The sequence below is a fragment of the Lissotriton helveticus genome, chromosome 2_1, assembly GCF_964261635.1.
Source record: "Lissotriton helveticus chromosome 2_1, aLisHel1.1, whole genome shotgun sequence".
Classification (NCBI taxonomy): domain Eukaryota; kingdom Metazoa; phylum Chordata; class Amphibia; order Caudata; family Salamandridae; genus Lissotriton; species Lissotriton helveticus.
Genome location: NC_136059.1, coordinates 1,625,208,530 through 1,625,234,704, shown reverse-complemented (window position 1 = coordinate 1,625,234,704; position 26,175 = coordinate 1,625,208,530). Strand labels below are relative to the sequence as shown.

At 44.5% G+C, this 26,175-nt stretch overlaps 1 protein-coding gene across 1 annotated transcript in view; it reads right to left on the bottom strand.

Moving 5' to 3' along the window:
* Positions 1-5,369: 5,369 nt before the first annotated feature.
* LOC144818807 (protein NipSnap homolog 3A-like) overlaps positions 5,370-26,175 on the bottom strand; it is a 199,392-nt gene continuing 178,586 nt past the window's right edge. The window contains exon 6 of the mRNA XM_078676577.1: positions 5,370-6,823. Coding sequence (XP_078532703.1) covers positions 6,747-6,823 — 77 coding nt within the window. The 3' untranslated portion in view covers positions 5,370-6,746. The remainder of the gene's footprint in view (positions 6,824-26,175) is intronic.

The window sequence follows — 26,175 nt, the reverse complement described above, 5'->3', positions numbered from 1 at the left end:
AGTTTAAAAAACGAGCTTAAAATGCTTATTTAATCAAGCATACATCTAATGAGACAAATAAGAAAAGGCAGAGCAGAGCAGAGAACCTTCGGCTTCCGCCTCAGAGGGTAAGGTTAGAGCTATGATGCGCGCCAGAAATGGAAGCCCCTTTTGTAGAGCTAGAGCACGTCAGGGCGCAACCACACGCAATATGGCCGCTGTGACGCCTTCACCTCCCCGGGACCAACTCTCAGCGTCAATACTCAGCTGAGAGTGGCCCAGGCGGCGGTGGGATGATGGAAGAGTCTAGTCCGGTGGAAACGCTTTCTAAGTGAAGCAGAGGTAATTTGCACACACAGTTTAAAAAACGAGCTGAAAATGCTTATTTAATCAAGCATAAATCTAATGAGACAAATAAGAAAAGGCAGAGCAGAGAACCTTCGGCTTCCGCCTCAGAGGGTGAAGTTAGAGCTATGATATGATCAGTAAGTAATTTGAGGCACTCCTAAGTGTATATTCACTTTATCTTCAATGATAAGCCTGTGGGACCTTAATATAGGAACTCTCTATTCTCCTAATGGTTAGTTCTCGATCAACACCTCTTACAAATCTAGGACCATGGTCAATTCCTTAGAACTTGAGCCATTTTCGATTGCTTCTGTGCATATCTCTGAAACTTTTTTCAATCTAGAATCCAAGAAAGGTCTAGTGAGCAACTGATATGCATGCATCGTCAAGGAATTTACCAACCCCTCGGCCAACTCCAACGACACATCGTCAAGGAATTTACCAACCCCTCGGCCAACTCCAACGACATCACCCCTTCTCAAGCCCTCTGCGACTCCCTGGCTTTATTCTTCCACAACAAAATTGCAGACATCCACAACAGCTTCAACAACCAACTCGGAGACCAACCCACCCAACCGTATGATGAACATCCTCCCCCCTTGAACACTCTTGACGACTGGAACCCAATCTCCACTGAGGACACCATCCGCCTGATGAACTCTATCCACTCAGGATCCCCCACAGACCCATGTCCTCACCACATCTTCAACAAAGCAGACTCCGTCATAGCACCGCACCTCCGAGACGTCATCAACGGCTCCTTCAATTCCGCTACCTTCCCGGAAAGCTGGAAACACGCTGAACTCACCGCCCTTCTGAAAAAACCCACAGCGGATCCCACCGAACTCAAAAATTATCGCCCCATATCGCTCCATCCTTTCCCAGCCAAAGTCATCGAGAAAGCTGTCAACAACCAGCTCGCCGCTTTCCTAGAAGTCAACAATTCCCTCGACTCCTCACAATCTGGCTTTCGAACAAAACACAGCACTGAGACCGCCCTCATCGCAGCAACAGACGACATTCGAACTCTACTGGACAATGGAGACACAGTCGCCCTCATCCTCCTCGACCTCTCTGCAGCCTTCGACACAGTCTGCCACAGCACCCTTTTACAACGCCTCAGAAACATCGGAATACAAGGAAAAGCACTTGAATGGATCACCTCGTTCCTCACCGGAAGAACCCAGAGAGTCCGCCTTCCACCATTCAAGTCCGAGGCCACTGAAGTCATCTGTGGCGTACCACAAGGATCCTCACTCAGTCCCACCCTCTTCAACGTATACATGAGCCCCCTTGCGGCCATCGCTCGCCAACACAACCTCAACATCATCTCCTACGCGGATGACACTCAACTGATCCTTTCTCTCACCAATGACCCCAGCACCGCCAAAACCAACCTACACGAAGGAATGAAAGAAGTTGCCGAATGGATGAAACAAAGCCGTCTGAAACTGAACTCAGATAAAACAGAAGTCCTCATCTTAGGTACATCCCCCTCTGCATGGGACGATTCTTGGTGGCCGGAAGCCCTTGGAAAAGCACCCATCCCGACAGACCACGCACGGAACCTAGGCGTTATCCTGGATTCTTCACTCTCAATGAACAGACAAGTCAACGCCGTATCCTCATCCTGCTTCAACATTCTCCGCATGCTCAAAAAAACATTTCGCTGGATCCCCACCGAAACCAGAAAAACAGTCACCCATGCTCTGGTCACGAGCCGACTGGACTACGGAAACACCCTCTACGCAGGTACTACCGCTAAACTCCAGAAGAAACTCCAACGAATCCAAAACGCCTCAGCCAGGATCATATTAGACATCCCGCGTAACGAACACATCTCTGGCCACCTGAAAGACCTCCACTGGCTACCCGTCAATAAGAGGATCACTTTCCGACTGCTAACCCACGCACACAAATCACTCTACAACATCGGACCAGAATGCCTCAACTCACGACTGTCCTTCTACACCCCCTCCCGCCAATTACGCTCTTCCAGCCTAGCCCTCGCCACTGTACCCCGCATCAACAAGACCACCATGGGAGGCAGATCCTTCTCATACCTGGCAGCTAAAACATGGAACTCACTCCCTACCTACCTTCGCCTTACCCAGAACCACCTAGCATTTAGAAAGCAACTTAAAACGTGGATATTTGACAAGTAATCCTCCTCTCCTCCCTAAGCGCCTTGAGACCCTCTGGGTATGTAGTGCGCTATATAAATTATATGACTTGACTTGACTTGACATGCATAAGTGGTACTCTTGACGTCACTCTCTGATCAATTAATGACCTCTGGATCCAGTTAATAATGGTGGTAAAGACATCAGCCAACCACACTCTGTAGGGGGTTTTGTTTGTTCCTTATTGTGACTAAGTGTAATTTTTACTTAAAATTTTTTTTTATTTTTTTTTAATTCTTTTTTTATTATGAGGTATATTTTGGATGTGTAAACTTTTATGTCAATTTCAGAATGCATGCGATCAACTGTAATGAACTGCTATGATTCCTTGCTTTGTGTTTTTAAAAAAATTCTTTTTCAGAGATTATTCTTTGAAATTTTAATTTGTCAATTGATGTACACTTTTCTATGTTTCAATTAAAAAGACTGTGAACGTTCGTATTTTAGTGTGGAAATTTAAATCCTTCTTATATTTTTTATGAGTTGAGTCTTCTAAACTCGATGATTGAATGCTTAGATAGAGTGGTGCGAAAGTACAGTAGTCTATACTTGAGTGTGTACCCAGGGATTTCCCTTTGACTGTACATATCTCTGAAATGTCTACCTTCTGGGTAATGTATATCCACATTCTAAGTAACACACATATGCTCCAGAACTTTTCTCTTTAAAGGGTGTATAGGACTATCAATGTACCGTTTCTTACACAGGCATGTGACATGCATCTAATATATAATTGGTAGAGCATGTGATGTATGTCAGGATCTTTCTGCTCTCCTCAGTGGGAACATCATATCAAAAAACAGTTATCACTAATTAGAACATTGGGATGTTGAGTGATCTATTGAAAACAATGGATTAAAACAGACAAGCCCCCCCAATATCTGAGTTCCATTGCCCAACCATATGTCCCCTCTCGCCCTCTCCGTTCAGCTAACCAGGCAAAATTCTCGGTCCCGAGATATAGATTGTCCAGGGTGGGTGGCCGATTTTTTTCTTTTTTGGGTCCCACCCTGTGGAATTCCCTTCCTCTGTCATTGAGGAACGAGTCTAGCTTTGTACACTTTCCTAAGACGTTGAAAACTTGGCTTTTTAATCAATAGGTCTTTCCACCTCTCTTTTGATATTTTCAGGCGGTGCCAGGAAACCATTCGGTAGCTGTGCGCCTTATAAAAGCAAATAACAAATGGAGTGCTCCGGGCTTCTAATGGCGGGTAGAAGCCCGGAGAATCAAAATTCTAATGTTTGTTCACAGCAAAAGCTGTGAACAAAGGCCTCACAGACCCCCAGGGGATTGCAACCTAATTTCTACTTAATTTATCTCCGAGACTCGAATTATTACTAAAGGTTATTTAGGGACTAGAGGAAATCTACCCATCAATAACAGAGTCTGATCTTAATATAGACAAGTGTCTACGTAAAATGTTCTGATATCCCCAGCGTTGTTGTTGTATGTGGAAACAAATCTTGTCACACCTTCTTCCTCCTCAATTTTTAACTTCTTACTCCCACCTCTGTGCTGGAGATCATCCTTTTCTATAGTATAAACATGTATTAAAGCATTTATCAATATTGATTCAGAATAACCCCGTTCTTCAAATCTCTGTATCATAGATTCTTGCTCTACCGGAAAATGCCCCTCAGTGCTGCAATTGCTCTGTTGTGCTCTCAAGATTTCAGCATATGCTATCCTATGCATTCGATTCCTAGAGCGGCTTGCGTGTTATAGGCTATTACCTGCAGTTTCTTCCTTGAACAATCTAGTGGTAACAGTATGTCCACATATTGTAACCCTGATGTCAAGGAAATCAACTGAAGTATCACAGGAAATGTAAATCCAAGTCATCTATAAACTCGTGCACCTCCCAATCCAGCCCATTGCAAATGAGAAATATATTGTCTAAAAATCATATCCATGACACGGTGTGACCAAATACCTTAGTCATGCTGAGTAACTGCTTCTCCCAATAGCTCATGTAAAGATTCACATAGCTGGGGCAAAGCAGGTCTCCATCTCAGATCCTTTTATTTGCTTGTGCAAAGTTAAGTAAAATAGAAACGCGCTGTTGGACGACAAAACATCAGCTTGTCAAGCAACATTGCACTGTAATAAATAGGCCAGCGAGCTTGATCTAAAAAAAATGTTGACAAGCCTGTACCCCAGAGGCATGTGCAGTGTTCATGCACAAACTGTTCCCATCTAGTGTAATCAAAAAATAATCCTTCTATCAAAAAATAATCCTCCTCCCAGTGCATGCCTTTGACAAGAGAAAGAAAAGGTCTTAGATCTTGTATATACGAGGTTGGATACCTATGGACTTGGAGAAAAAAAACAATGTATCAAGAAGTGTTTTCAAGTAGGCTCCCAATTGCAGATGTGAGTGGTTGCCCAGGGTGATTGACCGGATCTTTATAGATTTTAGGTAATACAGAAGGGGCATTCTAGGATGCTCTCACACTTTAAAAACTGGACTTCATCCCACTCAATAAAACCTTTCTTCTGCAAGTCCGCCAGGAGTTCCTTATAGTCTACATTGATTTTACTCTTAGATGCCTTATCAATAGGGATGTAACACATGTATCCATGACATGGCCGAGACCTTCCTTTATATACCTCTCTTGAAGGAGAAAAATCACACTCCCACCCTTATTTGATGGACTATCACAATGTCACCAGCGTGTTCCAAATTGTGGGTGCTTGTCTTGCCTAAATAAACACGTATTGAGCATACTGTTGCTCGGGGGTGCGTCATCTACCTGATCTAAAGTAAAGGAGTTAATGCACACACACATTTTTACAGACATGTTTTTTGAGATGCACTATCATCTCTTGTTAAACATATTGAGGATTCCACACATGAATGGCAATATTCAGCGTTTATGGCTTCAACAACATTTCCATGAGGAAAACTTGGATTACAAGTAACAGTTTCTTTTTTCAGAAAAAGAAACATCATGATTGAAATAATTTTCATATTTTACGGTGCCATCAGTACAGCAAGTGCGGCTGGGATGTTACAATATGTTGATGCATATAGTTGTATCGAGAGCAAGTTAAGGTTTATCGAGCAGCATTTAAAATCAAGTACACTTCAGAACAATACATTTGTCAGGTATGTTCCAAACCACAGAAAAAACATAGCTGCAAAGTCGACGGAACATGCCATTTTAAAAAAGAACTCTGGAAGTTCACACAGTCCAGAATGTCACATGAAAATATCCAAAACAGAAAACTTTAATCACATCACAAATGCTTACATCATAAAATACAGCGGACAAAAAAAGCGGATAAGGTGCTCAGATACAATGGGTAAAACTATGCAGTAAATTCAACATGGAATTCTTGCCTCCTGTTCTCTTGAGCCGAACATGATATTAGGGTGAGGGAGTCAGTGAGAAAACATTTTATTTACTGCCAAGTGCTTCCAACCACACTACAAAGTCAATAGAAAATAATGGATTTAGCAGAAGTACTAAAACTAAAAACAATCAGTTGAATTTGATTTGTAGAAATTACAAGTTTGAAAATAGTTAATCCATTTATGGTAAAGATGTGTACTACTACACTATCATCCTCTAAACCAGTGGAATAAATCCAACCTAAGCCAGGTAAGGTCTGATGAATGCCAAATGTTATGGATAACCACTCACTTTCTAAAGGAGTTATATTTAGATCCACTGTATATAAATGCATATTTGGGGATGTCCTCAAAATGTAGGATGTTCTACCCCTCCAAGGTCTACCTTGTACAACCATGCTTTAAATCTTAAAGCAGTCAGTAATTTGTTGTGCTGTGAGGCACACAGATGATTATCTAGCTCCACAGCAGCTTGCAACAAACAACCAGGTTTTGTTTTGTATAAAAGGAAAAGAAAGACAAAATAGTTATTTGCATCTTTGAAAATCACTTTTCTCATACACATTATTTGGTACTGACTGAGTTTCTAGAAAACTGGTGCAAACAGTCAGACTCAGTATTTTTGAACGGCCTACAATGCAAAAAAGAAAAACAATTATTGTACCTTCTGAAACAGAGAAGCAAAGGTGGATTTTAATAGGACACTGATCCCGGGAACAGTAAATAAATACTTTCAATACCCATAAATGGGGAAAATACATTGTCATCAACTCTGGTAGTTTATATCCATAAGGAAAGCCACAAGAGGTAAGATGTATAAATACTACATTAATCAGCGAGTTGGGTTTCCATAGAATGGGTGTTTGAAAAGTGTTATAGTCTACTTCAGTGGTGAAAATGGTGCAGGAATCAGTAGCTTATTCTTCTGGGATACCAGGAATCGTACACTTTCACGCACTACAATGGAAAAAAAATGTGTAAAAAACAAGTATAGACAAACCCGATAATATTGGCATGCATTTTGAAAAACCTTTAAAGATGTTACAAACAACTAATAACAGTGACACAAAAAGCCATTCTAGTTCAAGTTATGACTGAATTCTAGACTGCTTATTTGGTGCTAGCATCTTGTAAACCAGACTACCTACTGGACAGAGAAAAGGAATGGTTTCTAACCAGAAATCCTAGTTCTTTCAGGGAAATCTCCATTGAAATCATATGCACTGAATAGTCCTGCCCACATATAGGAACCCCTGACCAGTTCTTACAAAGTCACATTCACTTTGGCTTACTACAGAAAGGCAGGAGGCACATGTGACACAAATGTTAAATTTTGCAGCCTTACAACAGGCTATATTGCCAATTATTTTCAACTACTTTAAAATTTGGAAGATAAAATGCCTAACCCTTTAAAAGTCACTAGAAAAGATTAAAAAGTGATGTTTTAAAAACACCCTTTACAAACTTTTTCAACTTCTTTCTTTTTAAAGTGAGAGAAGGGGAACTATATGGCAATGCAGCTGTCCAGGCTGCAGCATTGAAAACATGGAGAATAACATACTGTATGTACCTTTAAGGGCATCTTGACCTCCAGTGTCCCATCGTGCCCTGCAGGTGGCAGTTTACTTAGTTCTTTTTGACGAAACAATTAGCAGTACAGAGCTATACTTACTTTATCTCTTTCCTTTTGGGAGGAGTGGGGGTTACTTGTGATTTAAATGGAGATTCCACTGAGAGAAAACCAGAATTACATGTAAACCATTCCTTCTCTCTCAGAGGATTTCCATTGATAATCATAAGCAGTGAATAGATTAGCAAGCTCATCCCCAATAATGCTGCAGGGGAGGAGATAAAAGGGAATAGTGTAAGTAAACAAACAAATTTCTCAGAGAGAAATGCCCGACTTTGGCATTTACCCTCTCTTCTGAATCAAGACAATAGGATCTTGTAAAGGTGTAAACGAACCTCCAAGATGAAGCTTTGCAAATCTCAACAATTGGAATGTTCCCAAGTAATGCAGCAGTAGCTATTTTACCTCTAGTTACATGTGCTTTAGGGCTTCCAGGCAGAGTTTTGTTGACCTTTTGATAAAGGATTATACAGGAGACTATCGATCTAGACAAAGTGGCCAAACCTGTCCGTAAGGGACAATAGTCCACAAAACTATGTTTTGACTTCCTTAGCCCCTTCGACGCATATGACGAGCTGAGCTTGTCATCAGGCACAGTGGAGTTGTGCTCAAGCTCGTCATAACTGCAGCGGAACACCCACACGGGGCTAATTCTCCTCCTGTGCGGGCAATTCCATGGGAGTGGGCGGTGTCGTGACGAGCTCAGCTAGTCATGAGCACAGCTCCACTGTGCAGCATTACGAGCTGGGCTCGTCACGAGCACCAGGGCCCCCCGCACCACGTGGGAATTAGCCCCGCGTGGAAGGTGCTAAAGTGTTCGGACTATCTAGATACATCTTCAACACTCTCCTAACATCTAGAGTATGGAGAGATGTCTCTGCAGTAAAAGAGATTCTGAAAAAAATATATGTAATGAAATAGTTCGATTGACATGAAAACCTGGGACTACTTTAGGGAGAAATTTAGGATGGGTTTTCATCACTACCCTGTAACTGAGGAATTGTAAATGGCTCTTGGGAACATAGGACATGTATGTTGCTAACTCGATGAGCAGAGGTAATGGTTACTAAGAAGGAAGTTTTCCAGGATAGATTTTGGACACAGGCCTTATGAATGGGTTCAAAGAAGGACTCATATGGCAAGAAAGGATAATATTTAACTCCCATGAAGGAGAAGGTCTCCTGAGAAGAGGATACATCTTATTAAAGCCCTCCAGAAAATCCTTGCCCACAGGTATTCTGAAAAAGGACATTTGTGAAGGAAATTTTCGGTAAGCTGTGATTGCTGCAAATTGATCTTTAATAGAGGAGAATTGTAATTTTGCCTTAGCCAAATGGAGGAGGTATGGAAGAACCGCCTGTTCTTGACAAACGAGAGGATTAAAGTTGTTCTGAGAGCACCAGATGCAGAATCTGTTCCACTTGAACAAATAGGAAATGCTAGTAGATGGTTGTTTGGCTTCTTTCAACACATCCATACATTCTGAGGGACATTCAGTGACCATATTGTATGAGTTCAGAATCCAAGCAGCCAAGTTCAAAGTGTGAAGTTTGGGGTGTTGAATCTGGCCTCCGTACTTCTGACGGAGGTCCGATCTGCACAGCAGCCTCCTGTGTGGAAACTCAGAGAGGTGAAGTAGATCCATGAAGCATCATTGTCGGGCCACTTCGGAATAACCACAACCATTCTGGCCTTTGAGCATGACAACTTGATAATCATTGAAACGACAAATTGCTATATGCTGAAGGAGTCCCAACCCACCTCGCATAAAGATGTGGCTGAGCGACTTGAGCCAATGGGCTACAGCAGAAGTAATATGTGTGAAAAGGGTCAGATATGATGAAAAGCTGGAAGACGATCTAAGTGCATGGTCAGTAATGTTAGCAGACATTAAGCATATGCAGACATCAATAGCAATACCCACTATGAATACCCCACATTAATAGCATTCCACAGACAGAAAGAACACATGACATAAGGAAAAGATATGATATGGAAAGACATTAGATAGACAAAAAGGGACCCTGGAAGTGCTGTGATACCAGGTCTAAGATATGGGTCTGGGAGGGTACGGAGGGGGAGTTAAACAAGGAATAGAGGATACTCTTGCTAATTAAAAGTTATGGATTGAGGCCCAGCACCTGAGCATAGTGCGGACATGGTGAAATGTAGAACACTAAGAAGTAAAACAAGTTCAGAAGGTTGCTGTGGTTCTAAGTTTATGTACAAACTATATAATGTCTTTTTGGTTTGTATAAAATGCCAATAAAGATATTTGGAGAAAAAAATTTGATAATCATTGTTGGCAGCAGGGGAATCAGAGGAGAGGCGTAAACAAATGTTCCTGACCATTTGATCCATAGGGCATTCCCTGGTGTACCTGGTTGGTAAAACCTTGAAGCAAAGCTTGGGCATTTTTTGCTTTCTCCATCTGCAAAAACATCTACTTGGGGAAACCCCCCATCTGAAAGTTTGTCGTGAAGTACCCATCATTTTGGGCGTTCCATTTGTCATCTCAGCTATTGAACTCACTTAAGGGAATTTTGCCTTTCCTAAAGTCATTGGTGAGTTATTTAATAGCATATTAGGCTGTTTTTGCAAAACTTTTCGTTTTAAGGAATTGAATTATATTTTGATTCTTATTACGTTGTAGGGAGAATTGCTACGTTTCTTCAGCATATCTCGCTTGCAGAACCGTTCCCCCTGTGCTGAGCTGCTCCACCGTAATCATATGTTCTAACTATCTTCCACTTATAAACAACATGATTATTTTATGAAGGTGAGGTATGAGGACATTATCTTTATATTAACCTTGGATTTCGTCACCTCTCCTCCTGCATCTCATTAATACTAGTCCCTTTAATTCATTAGGTGACACTGTTTCCGAAATTAAAAAGGATAGTTTTTAATTTTTTGAAAACCTTGCTGCACAACACAGAGGTTGTTTTAGAAATTAACGAAAGACAGGTGTACGTCTACACTTTTTTAAGTAAGTCCATCCATATTTACAACGTTGCATGTTTAGTTCATGAAATCATTTATAGGTGACTTGCATGTTTTTGCATTCTATTATATATGCCTTCTCATGAATAAGTTCGCTTATACGTAGACCCTATGAAATGTCATCTGTAGGAATTTCATGCTTAATCTTCTGTGTTACTACCTGATGGACTATGACTTTTATATGTTTTGTAACATCAGTTTTTGTGTTCATGAACGTTGTCTTGCCTATAGGGTGCAATGAAATATTAATCATGACAATTATATTTCTGATTCCTTATGTCACTATATGTAACAAATTATTATAAACCTTATGAAACTGAATCTTCATACATGTATTCACATGCACAGATGTAGTAATGTCTTGCCTATAGGGTGCTATGAAATATTAATCATGATAATTATATTTCTGATTCCTTATGTTACTATATGTAACAAATTATTATAAACCTTATGAATTTGAATCTTTATACATGTATTCACATGCACAGATGTAGCAATTTGTTGCCTATAGGAAACTTATGTCATATTTACAACATTATATGACAGTTTGCCCTAAGTGGTCATGCATTACAAAATGAAGTTTTTTTGATGGTATATCTGTTTTCTTAATAATCGCTCTTTGATTCTAACTTTATTAACTGCTCTATCAGGGATTAATATATATTGTGGAGGATTTATTTACAACTGTAATTTTATTATATACAACTATATTTTAATTGGAATTTTTCTGCCTTTGTTATATGTTTACAGAATTTTGTGTGGCTCCTGAGGAAGGCGTTGTTCTACGCCGAAACGCGCGTCGAGAAACATTCTCTTGCCACTCTCGTTTTATGTTTTATTGGTTACTGCTTTTTCTTTATTTAGCTTTATTGTGAACATTTATGTGTAGTTTTTATTGTGATGTATCTTTTATCTGAGTGTACTATTTGATGTTGCCTATTAAAAATTATATGATTTTAATAATAATTTTTTGTATTAGTGATCTTCCCCTCCACATATATTAGTCCCCTTGTTTGTATCTTAATTGCCTAGGAATTGTTACATATACAGAGTTATTTAATATCCATTTGCTATTTACTTGACTGATTCTGCCGAGAGTGTCTGCTTGAACGTACTGGATTCCCAGTAGGTGGATCGCTGTAATCCTGAGTTTACTCGATATTAGCCAATTCCAGATTGTTTGTTCTTCCAGGAACAGAGGTCTGAATCTCGTTCCTCCCAGATTGTTCAGATAATGCATGGTTGATGAATTGTCCATCTGAACAAGAAGAAAGATAGTCCTGAATGACGGGAGAAAAGCTTTAAGGGCTAGAGGTACGGCCCTCGACTCCAGAAAGTTGATGTGTTAAGACCGTTCCTTCTGAGACCACATGCCTTGTATCTGTGGATGGTCCAAGTCAGCACCCCAACCTGTTAGGGAGGCATCCGTCACTATGGTTTGGGTTGGTACATCTTGACTGAAATTCATTCTTTTTAGTAGATTTCCTGAGTGGCATTACCACTGGAGTGATTGTTTTCAGCCCTGCCAAGTATCACGCATCAGGTCTTAGAGTAACGCATTTCAGTGTGGTGCTCCACATCACCGCACTGAAATTCATGGTCACGCATATCTGCATAGGCTAGCTGACACTGTGAAGTGGAAGGAATTGCATGTTTGGTGGGTGACAGCGCACAGCCTGTGGCATGTACGCGCTCTTTCCCCAGGCTTGGGGGCTTCCAGCTGAGCCAAGGAGCCGCTGGCAGGCTCATCGTCATTTAATGCTATAATGTATCTATCTTATTCATGAGGTGGTGATTCCATGGCGCTGCGCAGCTGTGAGTCAGACAGCATGACTCCAGGGCTGGGCCCAACGGATAAAATTACACAGTGGTGCCGCGTGGAACTTCACGTTCTGCTGCCATCTGGCGCTGCACGAGTACTGCGTGGGCTCATTGGTTTGCAGATGGATCCGCACTTGGCTTTCTCAGCACTGCTGTCTGCTCGTAGGGGCCCCCATGCTGTGGGGTTTATGATGGCCGCCACAAGCTGTGAATGCGATTTTACCATGCCCGGCTGAGGAAGAGTACAGTGGAGTGATCGGACATCGTGGGATTCTTCCGCGACACTCGCTGAACTGTAAGATTGGTGCAGCAGCCGGTGCCAGACCCAATAGAACTCAAACCAGGGACAGTCAGCCTGAAATAAGGCCAGCCGCCGTTTAAAATTAAATGATTGGTGCAGGGAGGGGGGGGGGGGCGGAGTGGATCACGGCCTGAGCCTGGCACCAGTGCTGCAGAGTCCCCGACGCCAGTCAGGCTGCATCCCTGCCCTTACGTTTCTCTCTCGCTCGTGTACTCGCAGCGGCTTGCCCCTCCCACCTCTTGTGCCTTGAGAAGACTCAGGGCCTGACCTTTGTGCCGGCAACCATGGTTCACTGTGAGCACAAAATATGCAGGTCCCTCAGGCACTACGGTAAGGCTCCCACTCGGGCTCTTCTCCTGCCATGCCCGGGGGTCTGTTTCAAACTTCTTAGCACTGCAGTCCTTGCCACTGTGTCCCCACGTAATCCCACGCTCAAACCATCACTAAGAACAGGAGCACAGAAATTCAGCTGAGCATTTACACTAGTCTCATTCGGTGCCCATCGCTTAGTACATTCTAATAGTAATCTGTCTGGCTGCAGTTAGTTACACTGTACTTTTCAAGAGTCCTAGAATAGAGCGAGCCCGCAGTGTCATGTACTAACTCGTTTTAATTGGGCTGTGCCGGTGACTGGCCAGTGGTGTGTAGGCCTCTGTGAAAGATGTGATGTGCTGTGATCTGTGCAATGGGTGGATGTGGAGGCGGGGTTATAATTATTTTTGGTGTCACTGAATCGATGGGTAGTTTATGAAATAATGCTGCTGGCTGTGTACCTCATCTGCTTAGTGCTATTTGCTGCCCAGTCAATGTCCGTGCCTGTCTGCAGCAGCATCCACGAGTCAGCTGTTGACTCTTAATTTTAAATTTAGGCAGCTCATCTGTCATATGCTTTCTGTACCTGCAGCCTGGATGTCCCCTTATGAGTGTGAGAGGCACAGTAGGGCGGAGAGAGCGCCTCAGAACTCAGGGAGGGCTGGAGGTTCTGGGTGGCAGTGGTGTGCTTAAGAAGCAGACCAACTAGCACATTCACACATGTATTATGGCCCTACATGTGTGTCAGCAGCCTGGGTGACCCCTTAGAGTTGTGAGAGGCATAGTAGGGCAGAGGGAGCACCTCAGAACTCAGGGAGGGCTGGAGGGGACGTGGATAAATGGTGTTAGGTGCTTAGAAGCAGAGCGACTCACACATTTACACCTGTAGTGCGAGGTTGCACGTGCTCTCTGTACCTGCAGTCTGGGTGTCACCGGAGGAATGTGAGAGGCATAGTAGGGCGAATGGAGCACCCCAGAACTGAGGGAGGACGAGACTGGAGGTCCTGGGGGTCATGGGCATGAGGTGCTTAGAAGCAGCGAGCCTCGCACATTCACACCTAAGTGCCCTTCCATTTCTAGTGCTTTACAGCAGTTTCAAGATCTTATTAGAGTTTTTCATTCCTCAGATGGGTGTAATTTCTGATATTTATATGCTTCCTTCGTCTTTATTACTTGATTTTGCTCGCAAGAAGGTGTCACTCATAGTTGTTGAAATGTCACTCATAATTGCACTGAAATTATGAAAATGTCACACATAGCAATCTGAAACCTTGGCAGCTATGTGTTTTGCGTGAGTGGCCAGTATCACCCTGTCCTCCTATCGTCCTGACAGTTGATCCCATTGGTCCTCTAGGTATTGTTGGAGAAGCCACATGTAAAGACATGCATTCGGGACAGAAAAATGCATGACAATATCGGTCCCAGGAGAGAGGAAACTTGTCTCGTCATTGGAGGGACTATTGTCTGCAGATTGTGACATTTCTGAAGGATAGATAATCGACGCTCCTCCTATGGAAACACATTTAAGTGTTTTCTGTCTACACCCAGGTAGTGGAGGAATTGAACCAGTATCAAAATTGATTTGTTGTAATTTAAATGCAGACCAAGCTGATTGAGAGTCATGATAGCTAAATGATAAATTCCGTGTTGCTTGTTTGGACAGAAATATCTTAATCACCAAAAGAACCTTGTATTGGTAATTGTCCTTTCCTACAGTGAACTTCAAGAATTCTCTCTGTTTCTTGGCTACTGGGATGCGAAAATAGGCATCTTAGAGATCTATTGAACATTTTATGAAGAGCCACCATTCAGAACTTCAGTTTCCAAATACACTTGTTTGCTTGCTTTTGGTCTAAAATGGGTCTGTACTTTTTCAGTCCTTTCTTTTTCACTACAAATTAACAAGACTAAATTCCCATACCTCTCAGGTGGGAGGGGACCTTTACCACCATGTGTGTGTTTCTGGAAGAGGATGGAAACTTCTTGTTGCAGGTTTCCCCATGGAAGAGGGATGGTTTCTTCACTGGAATGGATGGTGGAGGATACTTGAATCTGAGAGAGCATATTTGTTCTACAATATTCAGAACGCATTTGTTGGTAGTTTATTTTTCACCACTTTTGTAGATAGGATGTTATACTCTTTCCCCCCCCCCCCTGCCCCCCCCCAACCAAAGTGGATAATAGCGATGGGGGGAAGAGACAACTCATTGTTAGCCAGCAGTTGGTCTAGTGGTTTGGGTAGATGAATGCTAAACTCCTCTGCTTCTTGACTAACAGCGCTGTTGCTGATGTCTGTGTGGCTGTTGAGATGATTGTTCCTGCCCTTGAAGAAAATGAGGGGTTTGAACCCTCTGTTGTACATACTGGAGATAAAAGGACCAATAGGAGTGTCTCATATATTCCCGCCTTTACTCGAAACTGACAGCTTTCAGAGTGCTGAGCTTTGATTTCATTCAAAACTTCTCATCGTCAGCATGAGAGACAAATAGTGTTGGACTTCAGGTTTCAAGTCTGTGAGTCTCAGCCAAGAAGAGCGCCGAAGTGCTAGACCATGATAGTAGCCATGTGCTGCTAGAGTAGAGGAATCCACTGCAGCAATAATGACCTGGTTTGACACCATCATGCCTTCATTGATAATTTCTTGGAAGTCCTGATGCTCATCTCTAGGTAGATATTTCAAGAATTGTTGAATGGAGTTCCACAGCAACCTGTCATAACTCCATAGGAGAGCAGTTGCGCTAGCAGCTTTCATAGAAAACCCAGATATCCTGCAGACTTTTCTGCCCATGGAATCCAATTTTTTACTTTCCTTGTCACAGGACACAGTAGAGGATGGAGTTGTAGCATGTTGTTTCTGAGCATCTGAGACAATGATGGAGTCTAGAAAAGGAACCGAGTGAAGAAAATCTGGATCCTGGTCTGGTGGCTTTATAGGAGCAGTAGGGCAGCCTTTATAGCAGCGATTGTCACAAAACGTTCCATAGCTGGTTCTAAGAGACATGGAACCAAAGGTAGTAGAAGTCAAACTGCAGATGTTTACAGAAATGTCTCAAAAATAACTGACGTGAATGCAGTAGTCGAAGTCGGTAAATCAATATTTAATTTATTAGCACTCATAATAAGTACCTCCTAGAAGGTACTGATATAATCCCCAGGAGATATTCTTGCTGGGGGAAGATCTGTTAAAGTTTGAGAAAATAGTCCTGAAGAAGATATGGTATGATGAGACCATGAGGATCTAGATCTGGATGTAGAATATCTTTCCCATCTTGAGCATGAGCCTTTGTGATATCTTGGACGATGAAAACAGTGGCATCTAGATCTTGACCTAGACATATGGGTGAGGCCTGGTGTGATGGGAACAAGATCTAGGGTGTCTTGGTGTAGGTGCCACTGGTACAGGAGACTGGTGGCCGAGAAGGAGTGGCTGGCAGCATTGGCAGTGGAAATACCACTGGAATTGCTGGTTGAGGAGGAGGAGGCGTAGAAGGAGTCGGAGGAGAGGAGTGTGGAGGAGGAATGGATTCTGAGCCTGAGGAGAGATGTTGGTGAATCCGGAATAGTCACTGTGGATATAGGTGTGGATGGAGAATAGGCTCATGAGTACTTCCGAGTCAGGCTCTGATGGAAGCCTGTGCACTTTGCTCGTTCATGTTTCTTACCCCGAATTGCGCCCTCAGGGCAGAAGTGGGTGTAGCGGAATCTGGAAGGTTGAATTTACTGTCTAACACCAGTCCTAGAATATTTTGGGAATGAGCAACTTTAACACAAATATTCCAGGTTTACTTACTATTCTAACTCCAGTCCTGGAATATTTTAGGGGAAAGTTATACATTTCCCCAAGTATATTTAGGAAGAGTTGAAAAGTAATAATTTTGAATTGTAAAAAGTGTTGCCTTGAAGGCCCAGCTCGAGGCAAAAAACTAGGACTACAGCAAGCTTTCATCCGTGAAAGCTACTCTGTTGTCATGGTCAGAGAAGTTATATGATGTCTCAACATCAAACTGTGGCCCCCATTAGGATGGCGGGCGGATCGCCCCAGACCACCGGCCCGCGGGGGCGATCCGCCCGCCGTCCTTGCAGCAAAGACCCCCCGCCATATGACAAGTCAACCGGGCGGAAAAGGGTTTAATATGGTGGCGGTGTCTGTTAGACACCGACAGCAATATTACAATGTGGCCAGGGACATGTCTTTCCGTGGCGACAATGCCTTGGAAAGGCATGCGGAGTCTGCCTGCGGGCCACCAGGGACCCGGGGGGGTGCACATCAACAACGTGGCAGGCACCGCGCAGTGCCTGTCACGGTGTGCATTGAAAACGCACAACCTGCCTTTGTGGCATTGCGGCGGGCGGTGCTTTCAGCCCACCGCCATCTCGCAAATGCGCCATGCACCCGCCAGTGTGGCGGGCGCATCCTAATTGGGAGTGCGAGACCGCCACACCCTCAGCGGGCGGTCCTGTTTCCCGGGGGTATGGCGGGTGGACTTCGTACTAATGGGGCCCTATGTCTCTACATCAAAGTTACGAACGTCATATGGTGTCTCAACATAGATGTTGCTCTCTTCCTCCACGTCATATGTGTTTTTGATGATGGATCAGCTCCTGAGCAAGTAGGTGCTGTACCTCTTCTTGATGTCATACAAGAACGTTGTTTTTCAACATATCTTCTCCTTTTGGATCTCCCTCTGCGGGAATCCTCACAGAGTAACATCGACAGGTCAAGTGCTATGGACTTCCTCATATTGACCTTAAAGCCGGCCGCCTGGGCAAAAGAATGCAGGTCTACGAGGCATACGGGTAGTGACTCTCGTGGAATGGACAACGTAAGCAGGATGTCGTCTGCATAAAGGCTGATGGTATGAATGTAGCCTCCGAACTTGATTCCCCACACCCTCTGGTTAAGCCTCAGCCTCTGCGCCAGCGGCTCCATGTAAAGGGCGAAAAGCAGAGGCGACAGTGGGCACCCCTGCCTCGTGCCCCGTTCGATAGCGAACCGAGGGGATGTGCAACCGTTAACTTGGACCGCTGCAGTTGGAAATTTGTAGCAGTTCAAAACATAAGTACGGAACTTTTCCCCCCAACCCCGCCTTCTCCAAAACTCTTTCCAAATAGGGCCAATGAACAAGATCGAACGCTTTCTCGGCGTCGATGGCAAGCATCATGAATTCCCCCTGTGTACGCTTAGCTTTTTCCACCAGATGCAAGGCCCTCTTGGTATTGTCCGAGGTTTGGTGCTCCGGGATAAAGCCTGCCTGATCCGGGTCGATTAAGTCGCCCATATGAGGTGCAAGACGGGCATCTAGAATTCCCATATATATTTTAAGATCAACTTAAGGAGGGAAATCGGACGATACGCCCCACATTGCGAACAATCCTTCCCTGGTTTAGGAATGACCGCGATAGTAGCCTCTAGGAGGTCCCCTGAGATCAACCCCGGTTCCGAATAGGAATTAAAAAGATTCGTAAGAAGGGGGGCCACCTGTGCACAGAACATCTTATAAATGCTTGCAGGGAAGCCATCCGGCCCCGGCGTCTTCACCAACTTCAAGCGAGAGATGGCAGCAATAACCTCCTCCAGTCGAACATTGTGGTCCAGGTGACCTGCCTGATACCTCGTGAGAGCTGGAAGTGAAACGAAATCTAGAAAAGCCTCTCCGACTGAGGCCCCTGGAGGGTTCCCAGCATATAGATCGGCATAAAATTCGCTAAAGGCACAGGCGATATCGGTGTCGTCCGTGACGCGCCTGCCGGAGAATCTCCTGCTCCTTCTGGCGTTGTCTAACTTTGCCTAGGCAAATTTGACTTTAAAGGAACTACTTCAGGGTCCCCGTGCAAGGGTGGGACTATTCATTGTTTATGATTATCATTGGAGATCCCCTGAGAGAGAAATATCAGTTATTCTGGAAATCTTTGCCACAATATCATGTACTAGGCCAAGTGTACATAGATAGAATGGTCTATGAGGAAAACTGAAATTCGTGAGAAGACATGTGCCTTTGAAGCAACCATTATTTGATGGTCTAAGCTCAAACAGTACAACAGTGGGGTTGGGGTCAATTGGTTATGAAGGGACAGAGGGGAATCAGTCATATGTCAAGTAGTCCTCTGAAAGAACAGTAGTGCTGGAAAATGTCAGTTAAGTCAATTGGTTGTCTCAGAAAAAAGGTATGGTTTGTGCAGAATTCATCAGGTGTTAAGATTCCTCTAGAAAAAGGAGAGATGCGTCCGGCAGAGTAGTAAAGAAACAAGTGAAACCTGCTGCTGACCAGCAGTAAAACCAATGGGAAAGTAGAGGCACAGACACAAGCAAAGAAAGTATTAAGGACTGGGGTTATGCAGGGCTCGAAAAATCCACTCGCCTGCTCACATGTGCGAGCCAGATTTAATAAGAACAAGCTAATTTTAGGTCCTACTCGTCCTTTCTGGCGAGTAGGAAGACAAACTGACTTTTGTCTGCTGTCTCTGAAAGCAGAGCAAATGTGACACGATAGCAAGGTTTAAAGGCATCTTTATTGCTCACAAAGTGAATGAGCAATAGAAATCCCTTTAAATCCTGTTAACTTGTCACATTTACTCACAGAGGTCAAGTGCATTACCGTTAGGTAGAGTAGATGTTTTAGGTTACTAGACCTGCAGGTCTAGTAACACGTTTTTAGGTCTCGGCTGGGCATGGCAGCAAAGCTGCCCTGCTTCTCCGAGAGATCTTGTAAATACAAGATTTCTGAAAGGGACTGTAAGCCCCACCCCTCCTTTCCATTGGGTAGTGTCAGCGTTTATGATAAACGTTGGCTTCCCAATGGAAAGGAGGGTTTTTGGGTGCCACCCTGTCCGTTTTTTCGGACAGCCCCTCTGAACACCGTGGCATGCTTTACGACTGTGGTAAAGACATTTCTTATCTGCTTGTTTATTTAACAAGAACATTCTTCACCACAGCTGTGAAGCAGGCACCGAGCACAGAGGCACACGGGGTCACGAGGAGGACAGGGGGATCCCGGCAAACTCCATGTTGTGCACGGGCAGCCTCTCCTCACTTGAGCCCCCCACCTCCTTCGGAGCATACTATACAGAGCCCAAGCCAGGGCGCGGACAGGCTCCTGCCTGGGAAAGGGCTGGCGTGCCAGGCGTCAGAGGGGCCCCGCCGAGGAGGGACTCTGTCCTTGCTGTCTGTCCTTGCTAGACGCCGAGGCCCTGAAATGGGGCTGGGCAGGTTTCCTAAATTGCTTCCTCCTACTAGCTGCTAACTAGCTCTGGAACGCATGAACCCCTGCCTCCCCTTGGGTTCCCTCAACCGTCTCTGAAAATCGGGACATGTTCGTCATTTACTGACCTTTGCTCGGGCAGTTGATGAACAATTGGGACTGTTCTGGCAAATCCACGATTCCGGGTCACCCATGGATGGTGGACACAAAAACCACCCGAGGGACAGAGCGAAGAACGGCAAGAGACTGCTGGGTACAGGAGACAGTAGTGAAAAGTGCGCTATGTTACGTCATTTGAGGTGTCAAGTCTTAGGAGAAAAGGAGTGACTGGCGAGGGAGAGAGGGGTGGGGTCAAGTTCACAAAGCTACCAGAGGTGGTAAAGCTCAAAGCTAATCCAGTTTGGAGTCTGAACTGAATGTCATTTCCACTACGCTTTCTGTGTATATCAAAGGTTTAATGTGCGAGGAGTGTGTTTGTGAGGGGTGTGTGGGGGCGGGGGGGGCATTGCAAGGAGCACCACAAACCGATATTTTAGCTACGCCCTCCTAGAAACCTCATAAGGTTGAGGTGCTGTTTTCAGTCGCCATAAGAGAGAAGCAGGCAGTGCATCCTCAGGCCACCGGGTCATTAATGAATACACCCATTAATGCCCTGTGTACATATCCATCAGTGCGCGTCCAAAGCTGCTGCCCCCCACCCCCTATACCCCTCCACCCCAGCATGCTGCACAGCCTCTGAACCCCCTATTTAAGGAAGGCAGAGCGACATGAAAAGGAGGCAGAGAGGATGGTCGATGTGCCTTTCCCAAACCTGCACGGGGGCGGGGGGGTTCAGCTCTGTGTGTACCACTCTTGACACCTGGGCGTGATAATGTCAGAGAGACCCCGCACAGCCATCGCTTGTGCTCTGCAACGGCCCCGTGTTTTGGGCAGCAGGCAGTGGGATTTATGGGGGGGCAGGCCTCTGTCAGCCTGTGTGCGTGTTTGTCAACAGCCGCTTCTGATAATTGCATGCAGCTCTGTCTTGGCTCGTGCTCTCTCCCACTGCTGCTAAAAATAGCATGATAAGTCCTACGTGTTTCACTTCCAGACACAATCGATGAGTAGCCCTAGAGGTAATCATTTTTTAATAGACCAGCTTTGCTGATTGCACGTATTGTAAATGATATCTGCGAAATTATTCACCGGCTGCTGGCAGCATAAAAAATAATGACGCAGTGAAGGCACCACGGAAATAGCGTCCCTTTTTTCCAGAGTCCTTGCATTATTTATCTAACAGCGTAACCAGTAAGATGAAAACATTTAAAGAGATTTTCGGGCTCCTTGTAGAAACCGTGCCCTTTCCGGTAGACATTAATAAGGGTACAATTAATGATCCAGAACTGTCCGAAGAACGGGAGACTGGGGGCATCATACCCGGCCTGTCATTTACACCCTTGCTTTGCTGGCATCCGGAGGGAATTGGGACAGTTAAAGACAAGCCGGAGGAGGCAGGAGATTAAACATACAAGCATTTGCAATGCAATAGGTCTCGCATTTGCGAGATTTGAGCTATTGGCATTGTAAATGACAATGCCTTTAATTTATGTCTTTAAAAAACTTGCAATGTTGAAAGGCATTGTCATTTAAAATACCAATAGGTCAAATGCAAATGCAATTTTGTAACAGTTCCGTGCATTTCTTCCACTTGCAGTACTTTTAGTAAATGCATAACGTACTGAAATAAAACAAGAATTCTCATTGGTTGACCAACTTCTAACTTTTGATTATCTGGACAAATCCTAACTTTCCAATGATTGTGCTAATTTGTCTTATTGTTCTTAAACCCCAAGGGGCTTATTTACAAACCCCTTGCGTCTTCGGTGCCTCACTTTTAATATGGGAAACAGCGACGCACCGGCGGCGCAAGGGGCTTGTAAATAATCCCCTAAGTGTATTTGGGCAGTGGAACTCTAGTTCGAGAGCGCGCACATCAACTGTATAAAGATGCATTAATAAGCAGTCTGATGCGGCACAAAAACGTGCACTGGAAATCTGCCAATCACATACACGTAACTGGCTGTTTGTACAGTCGTGTGGCGTCCTACAGCATCTCTTCCAGGCACGCGCCGCGTCCTACTCTGGTGCGCTCCGGCCCACTCCCTGGCCAGTGGCCAGCTCATCACGCACACGCAATTAGAATTCTGCTCCACTCCCTCGTACTCTGTGAGTGAGCTTTCGAGTTCACGCCCTTGTCGAAGAATGCCCTGTAGTGGCGTTTGCACGACGTGAAAACAGATTACAGATCCATACATTTGTGCTGAGCAGATTAACAAAAGAAGAAAGAACTAATAGTTGGATGCTCAGCTACACATAGCAATTGTGTTGAAGTGTTTGTTTTTCTAAATTGGAATACTTTAACGTGGATGTACAATTTGTATTGGGGATAAAGAAAGACGGACTTCATGTGTATGAGAGAGATGCACATAAAGAGAAAATGAATGAGGGAGAGAGAGAAGGGGCTACGATGGAATGACACAGTAAAGTCTGCAGTTAGCAGCCAGCCTGTTTATCAGCGCCGCACGCCCCTCTGCAGACTCCCCCTGTATTCCAATGTCAGTCAGGTGAACTGTTCACGAGGCGCGCGTCACTACCCGGCAAAAGCGCACGCGCCCAACGTAATCCTATGGGAAAACGCTGCGCGCGGCCAGGTCTTGTATCCACATTCCCACTCGTCGGCTGAGCCGACAGCTATAGTGCTCTCTGCGAGAGCGCGCTTTCGTGCGTTTTTCGCAGCGAGCCCTAATAAAAGGATCTGGGATTAGAACGGGGCGTAGAGTGAGAGAAAGTGTAGGAAGGATCATGAGAGGAAGAGGGAAAAGCGGAGGAGGAAGGAGAGTGAAAGGGGGGAGGTTAGGAGGTATGAAAAAAATGGGTGAGAGTAGGAGGAAGAGGAAGTGTGTGTGGAATAGAAGGGAGTGAAAAGAGAAAGTAAGAGACAGAAAGCGAAATGGAAAAGAAGAAGCGTAAAATTGGGCAAAGAAATGGAGGGAAAGGGAAAGAGTAGAGGAGAGTGTGTGTGAGGGAGAGAGAAAGAGGAAAAGAGTGCAAGTGAACGAGAATAAGTGGAAACAAGAACGTGAGTATGTTATTTATGTATTTATTGGTTTGCAGAGTGTTTAACAGTGGTCTTTTTGTCACTTACTGTAAAATATGGACCGCCTGGGCTCACCATAGCGCGCTTAGGTAGAAAAAGCATAAGTATGAGAAACCCATTTTCCCCAGAATATGCTTATTTGCACTTTTCTCCAGATGGACTGAGAGAAAGTTGAAATTAGAATCTTTTGTGAAAGGTCTTTTAAAATGTGCCAGGATTTTCTGCAGGTTATTTCGTTCATGTGTTATCGGATACAGAAGCACCGCCGTAGTTCTCACGCTGCTCACCGACTGCTGTTTAAATTTTACACCCAGTCATGAGGGCTGCTCCTCCTACCATGGGGACTGAGAAGGCATAAAACAAGGGCCAGACTAGGTACCACAACCAGCCCTGGCAAAGTGTTCGGCCGGCCCACCCCTCCATGCCCACTCGTGGGAGTTGGAGGTGCCGCTGAGCTCTTTGCCGGGGCCGGTTTTTGGCCGATTTTGGTACAGGGCAGATTTTGCAGCTATGCTGCAAAAACGGCCCGTAACAAAAAAAAACCCAAGGGGCCCAAAACCGGGCCCCACCCATGCGGCGCACCGGGGGATTGCCGGGTGCCCGCTATGGCCAGTCCAGGCCTTCATAAAACTCTTCCCCGTGAAGCTAAACCCTCGATTTAGACATCAACTGTTCAGCAGCTCCTTCAGGAGCCTCTGTGAGGGAGGGAGGGATAGTTTGGTTGCCTGAAGCACAGGCTAACATCTGGGTCACAGGGAGGTCACAGCGGGGATCACCAGGAGAGACACCCTCCATCTGTAGGGACAGGAGATGGGGAGGTACTGGTGTGGCATTCATGACATGAACAGCAGGGCCCACAGAGTGGGGGGGGCAGCTCATGAGACTGCCGACCTACCCATAGTGCACTGCTGCTCACGACACAAGATGTGTCCAGCAAACATGTCGTAGGCGATGCGCACCACCCTATAAACGGTGTGTAATACAGGCGCGGAACATTCAGCCACCCTTTCTTTGTCGATATACCTTATTCACGCATTCATTCAAGCCCTGCATTGTAGAGTGTTACCACCCCAGCTGCGCCGTCCTCCAGTACTGCCCCCCCCTCCTCCCCAACCCCCAGGCCATGAACTTCCCATTCAAGCCACTGCCAGCCTGTGACCTGCTAGAAATAGTGTCCAATACGGGGGGGGGTTGCTGGTAAGCATGTCCAGTGCCCTGAAACTGCCAGGAGTGAACCCCGAGAGGGCCAGCCCCCAATAATGGACTCTGGCCCTCAAAGGTCTCTGAGAGGCCTGTGGTGTGCAGCTCAGCTCAGCTGAAGGCACAAGCTCAGAATGACCAGTTTATTATGGTCTGGATGGACAGTGCAGCGGTCACCAGACGATTAGGTGAGCATCACTAGAGAGGGGCTTTGGCTCCGCCCGCATGTTGGTAACAAAAGTACATGTGCGGATTGGGAAGAAGTTGTGCGCTTCCACTAAACAAGCATTTGCAATGCAATAGGTCTCACATTTGCTAGCGTTTGAGCTATTAGTATTGTAAATAACAGTGCCTTTTATTTATATGTTTTGAAAACCTGCAAGCGGTGCGTAAACATGCACATTTCCTACTAGTCCTTGCTTACAAGAAGCAATGCTGGCAGTAAAAGAGGCGCAGTTACTGCCAGCTTTGCTTCTCGTAAGTAAGGACCATAAGTAGAAAGTGCGAGTTTATGCACCGCTTTTAGGTTTTTAAACATAATTAATAAGCATTGCCATTTACAATGCCAATAGCTCAAAATCTCGCAAATGCAAGACCTATTGCATTGCAAATGCGTGTTGATATTTCGAGCCCTGTTATGGAACACTAGATTCCCAGCAGACAGAAGAAATCTGAGCCTCAGATGACCACATTAATGAATTCTGAGTGGGAAAAGAACACTGTAATTTCTCACTAATCAGGAAGAACACACATACGATTTGAGATGAGGCTTGACACCCATGAGCATTTGAGAAGGAGCTAACTTTAAGGCCACATATTTGTCAAAGTAGCTTCAATGCATTTGAAGTGAACAGTCATGTTCATTAGCAAACTCTACGGGCCTGATTCACAGAACTAACTTGAGACAAAATCCTAAACTTACTACCATTGTGGTATTCACAGAAGGCACTTACTCATTTTGTTATTCACAGAAGGCACTTACTCATTTCGGTATTCACAGAAGTTAGGACTCCTAACTTTAGGACTCCTAAATACCTTCTGTGAATACCGAAAGTCTTAAAATTAGGATTTTACTCAGTTTAGTAGTCGTAAAGTTAGGACTCCTAAACTTTACGACTCCTAAATGCCTTCTGTGAATACCGAAAGTCTTAAAATTAGGGGTTTTCTCAGTTTAGTAGTAGTAAAGTTAGGACTCGTAACTTTAGGAATCCTAAATGCCTTCTGTGAATACCGAAAGTCTTAAAATTAGGGTTTTCCTTAGTTTAGGAGTAGAAAAGTTAGGACTCCTAACGTTACTACTCCTAAACTGAGAAAAATCCTAATTTTAAGACTTTCGGTATTCAAAGAAGGCATTTAGGAGTCCTAAAGTTAGGACTCCCAACTTTACCACTCCTAAACTGAGAAAAATCCTAATTTTAAGACTTTCAGTGTTCATAGAAGGCATTTAGGAGTCCTAAAGTTAGGACTCCTAACTTCTGTGAATACCGAAATGAGTAAGTGCCTTCTGTGAATACCAAAATGGTAGTAAGTTTAGGATGTTGTCTTAAGTTAGTTTTCTGAATTTGGTCCCTGTCTCTTTTAAAGAGCCAGAGAGACCTCCAGCTGAGAATGCAAATAGGAACAATTAATTGTTTAAATACTTTAACATCTACTGCATTGCAGTGTTAGATGCAGAAATGGTTTAAAAAACAACAATTTCAAATCAGA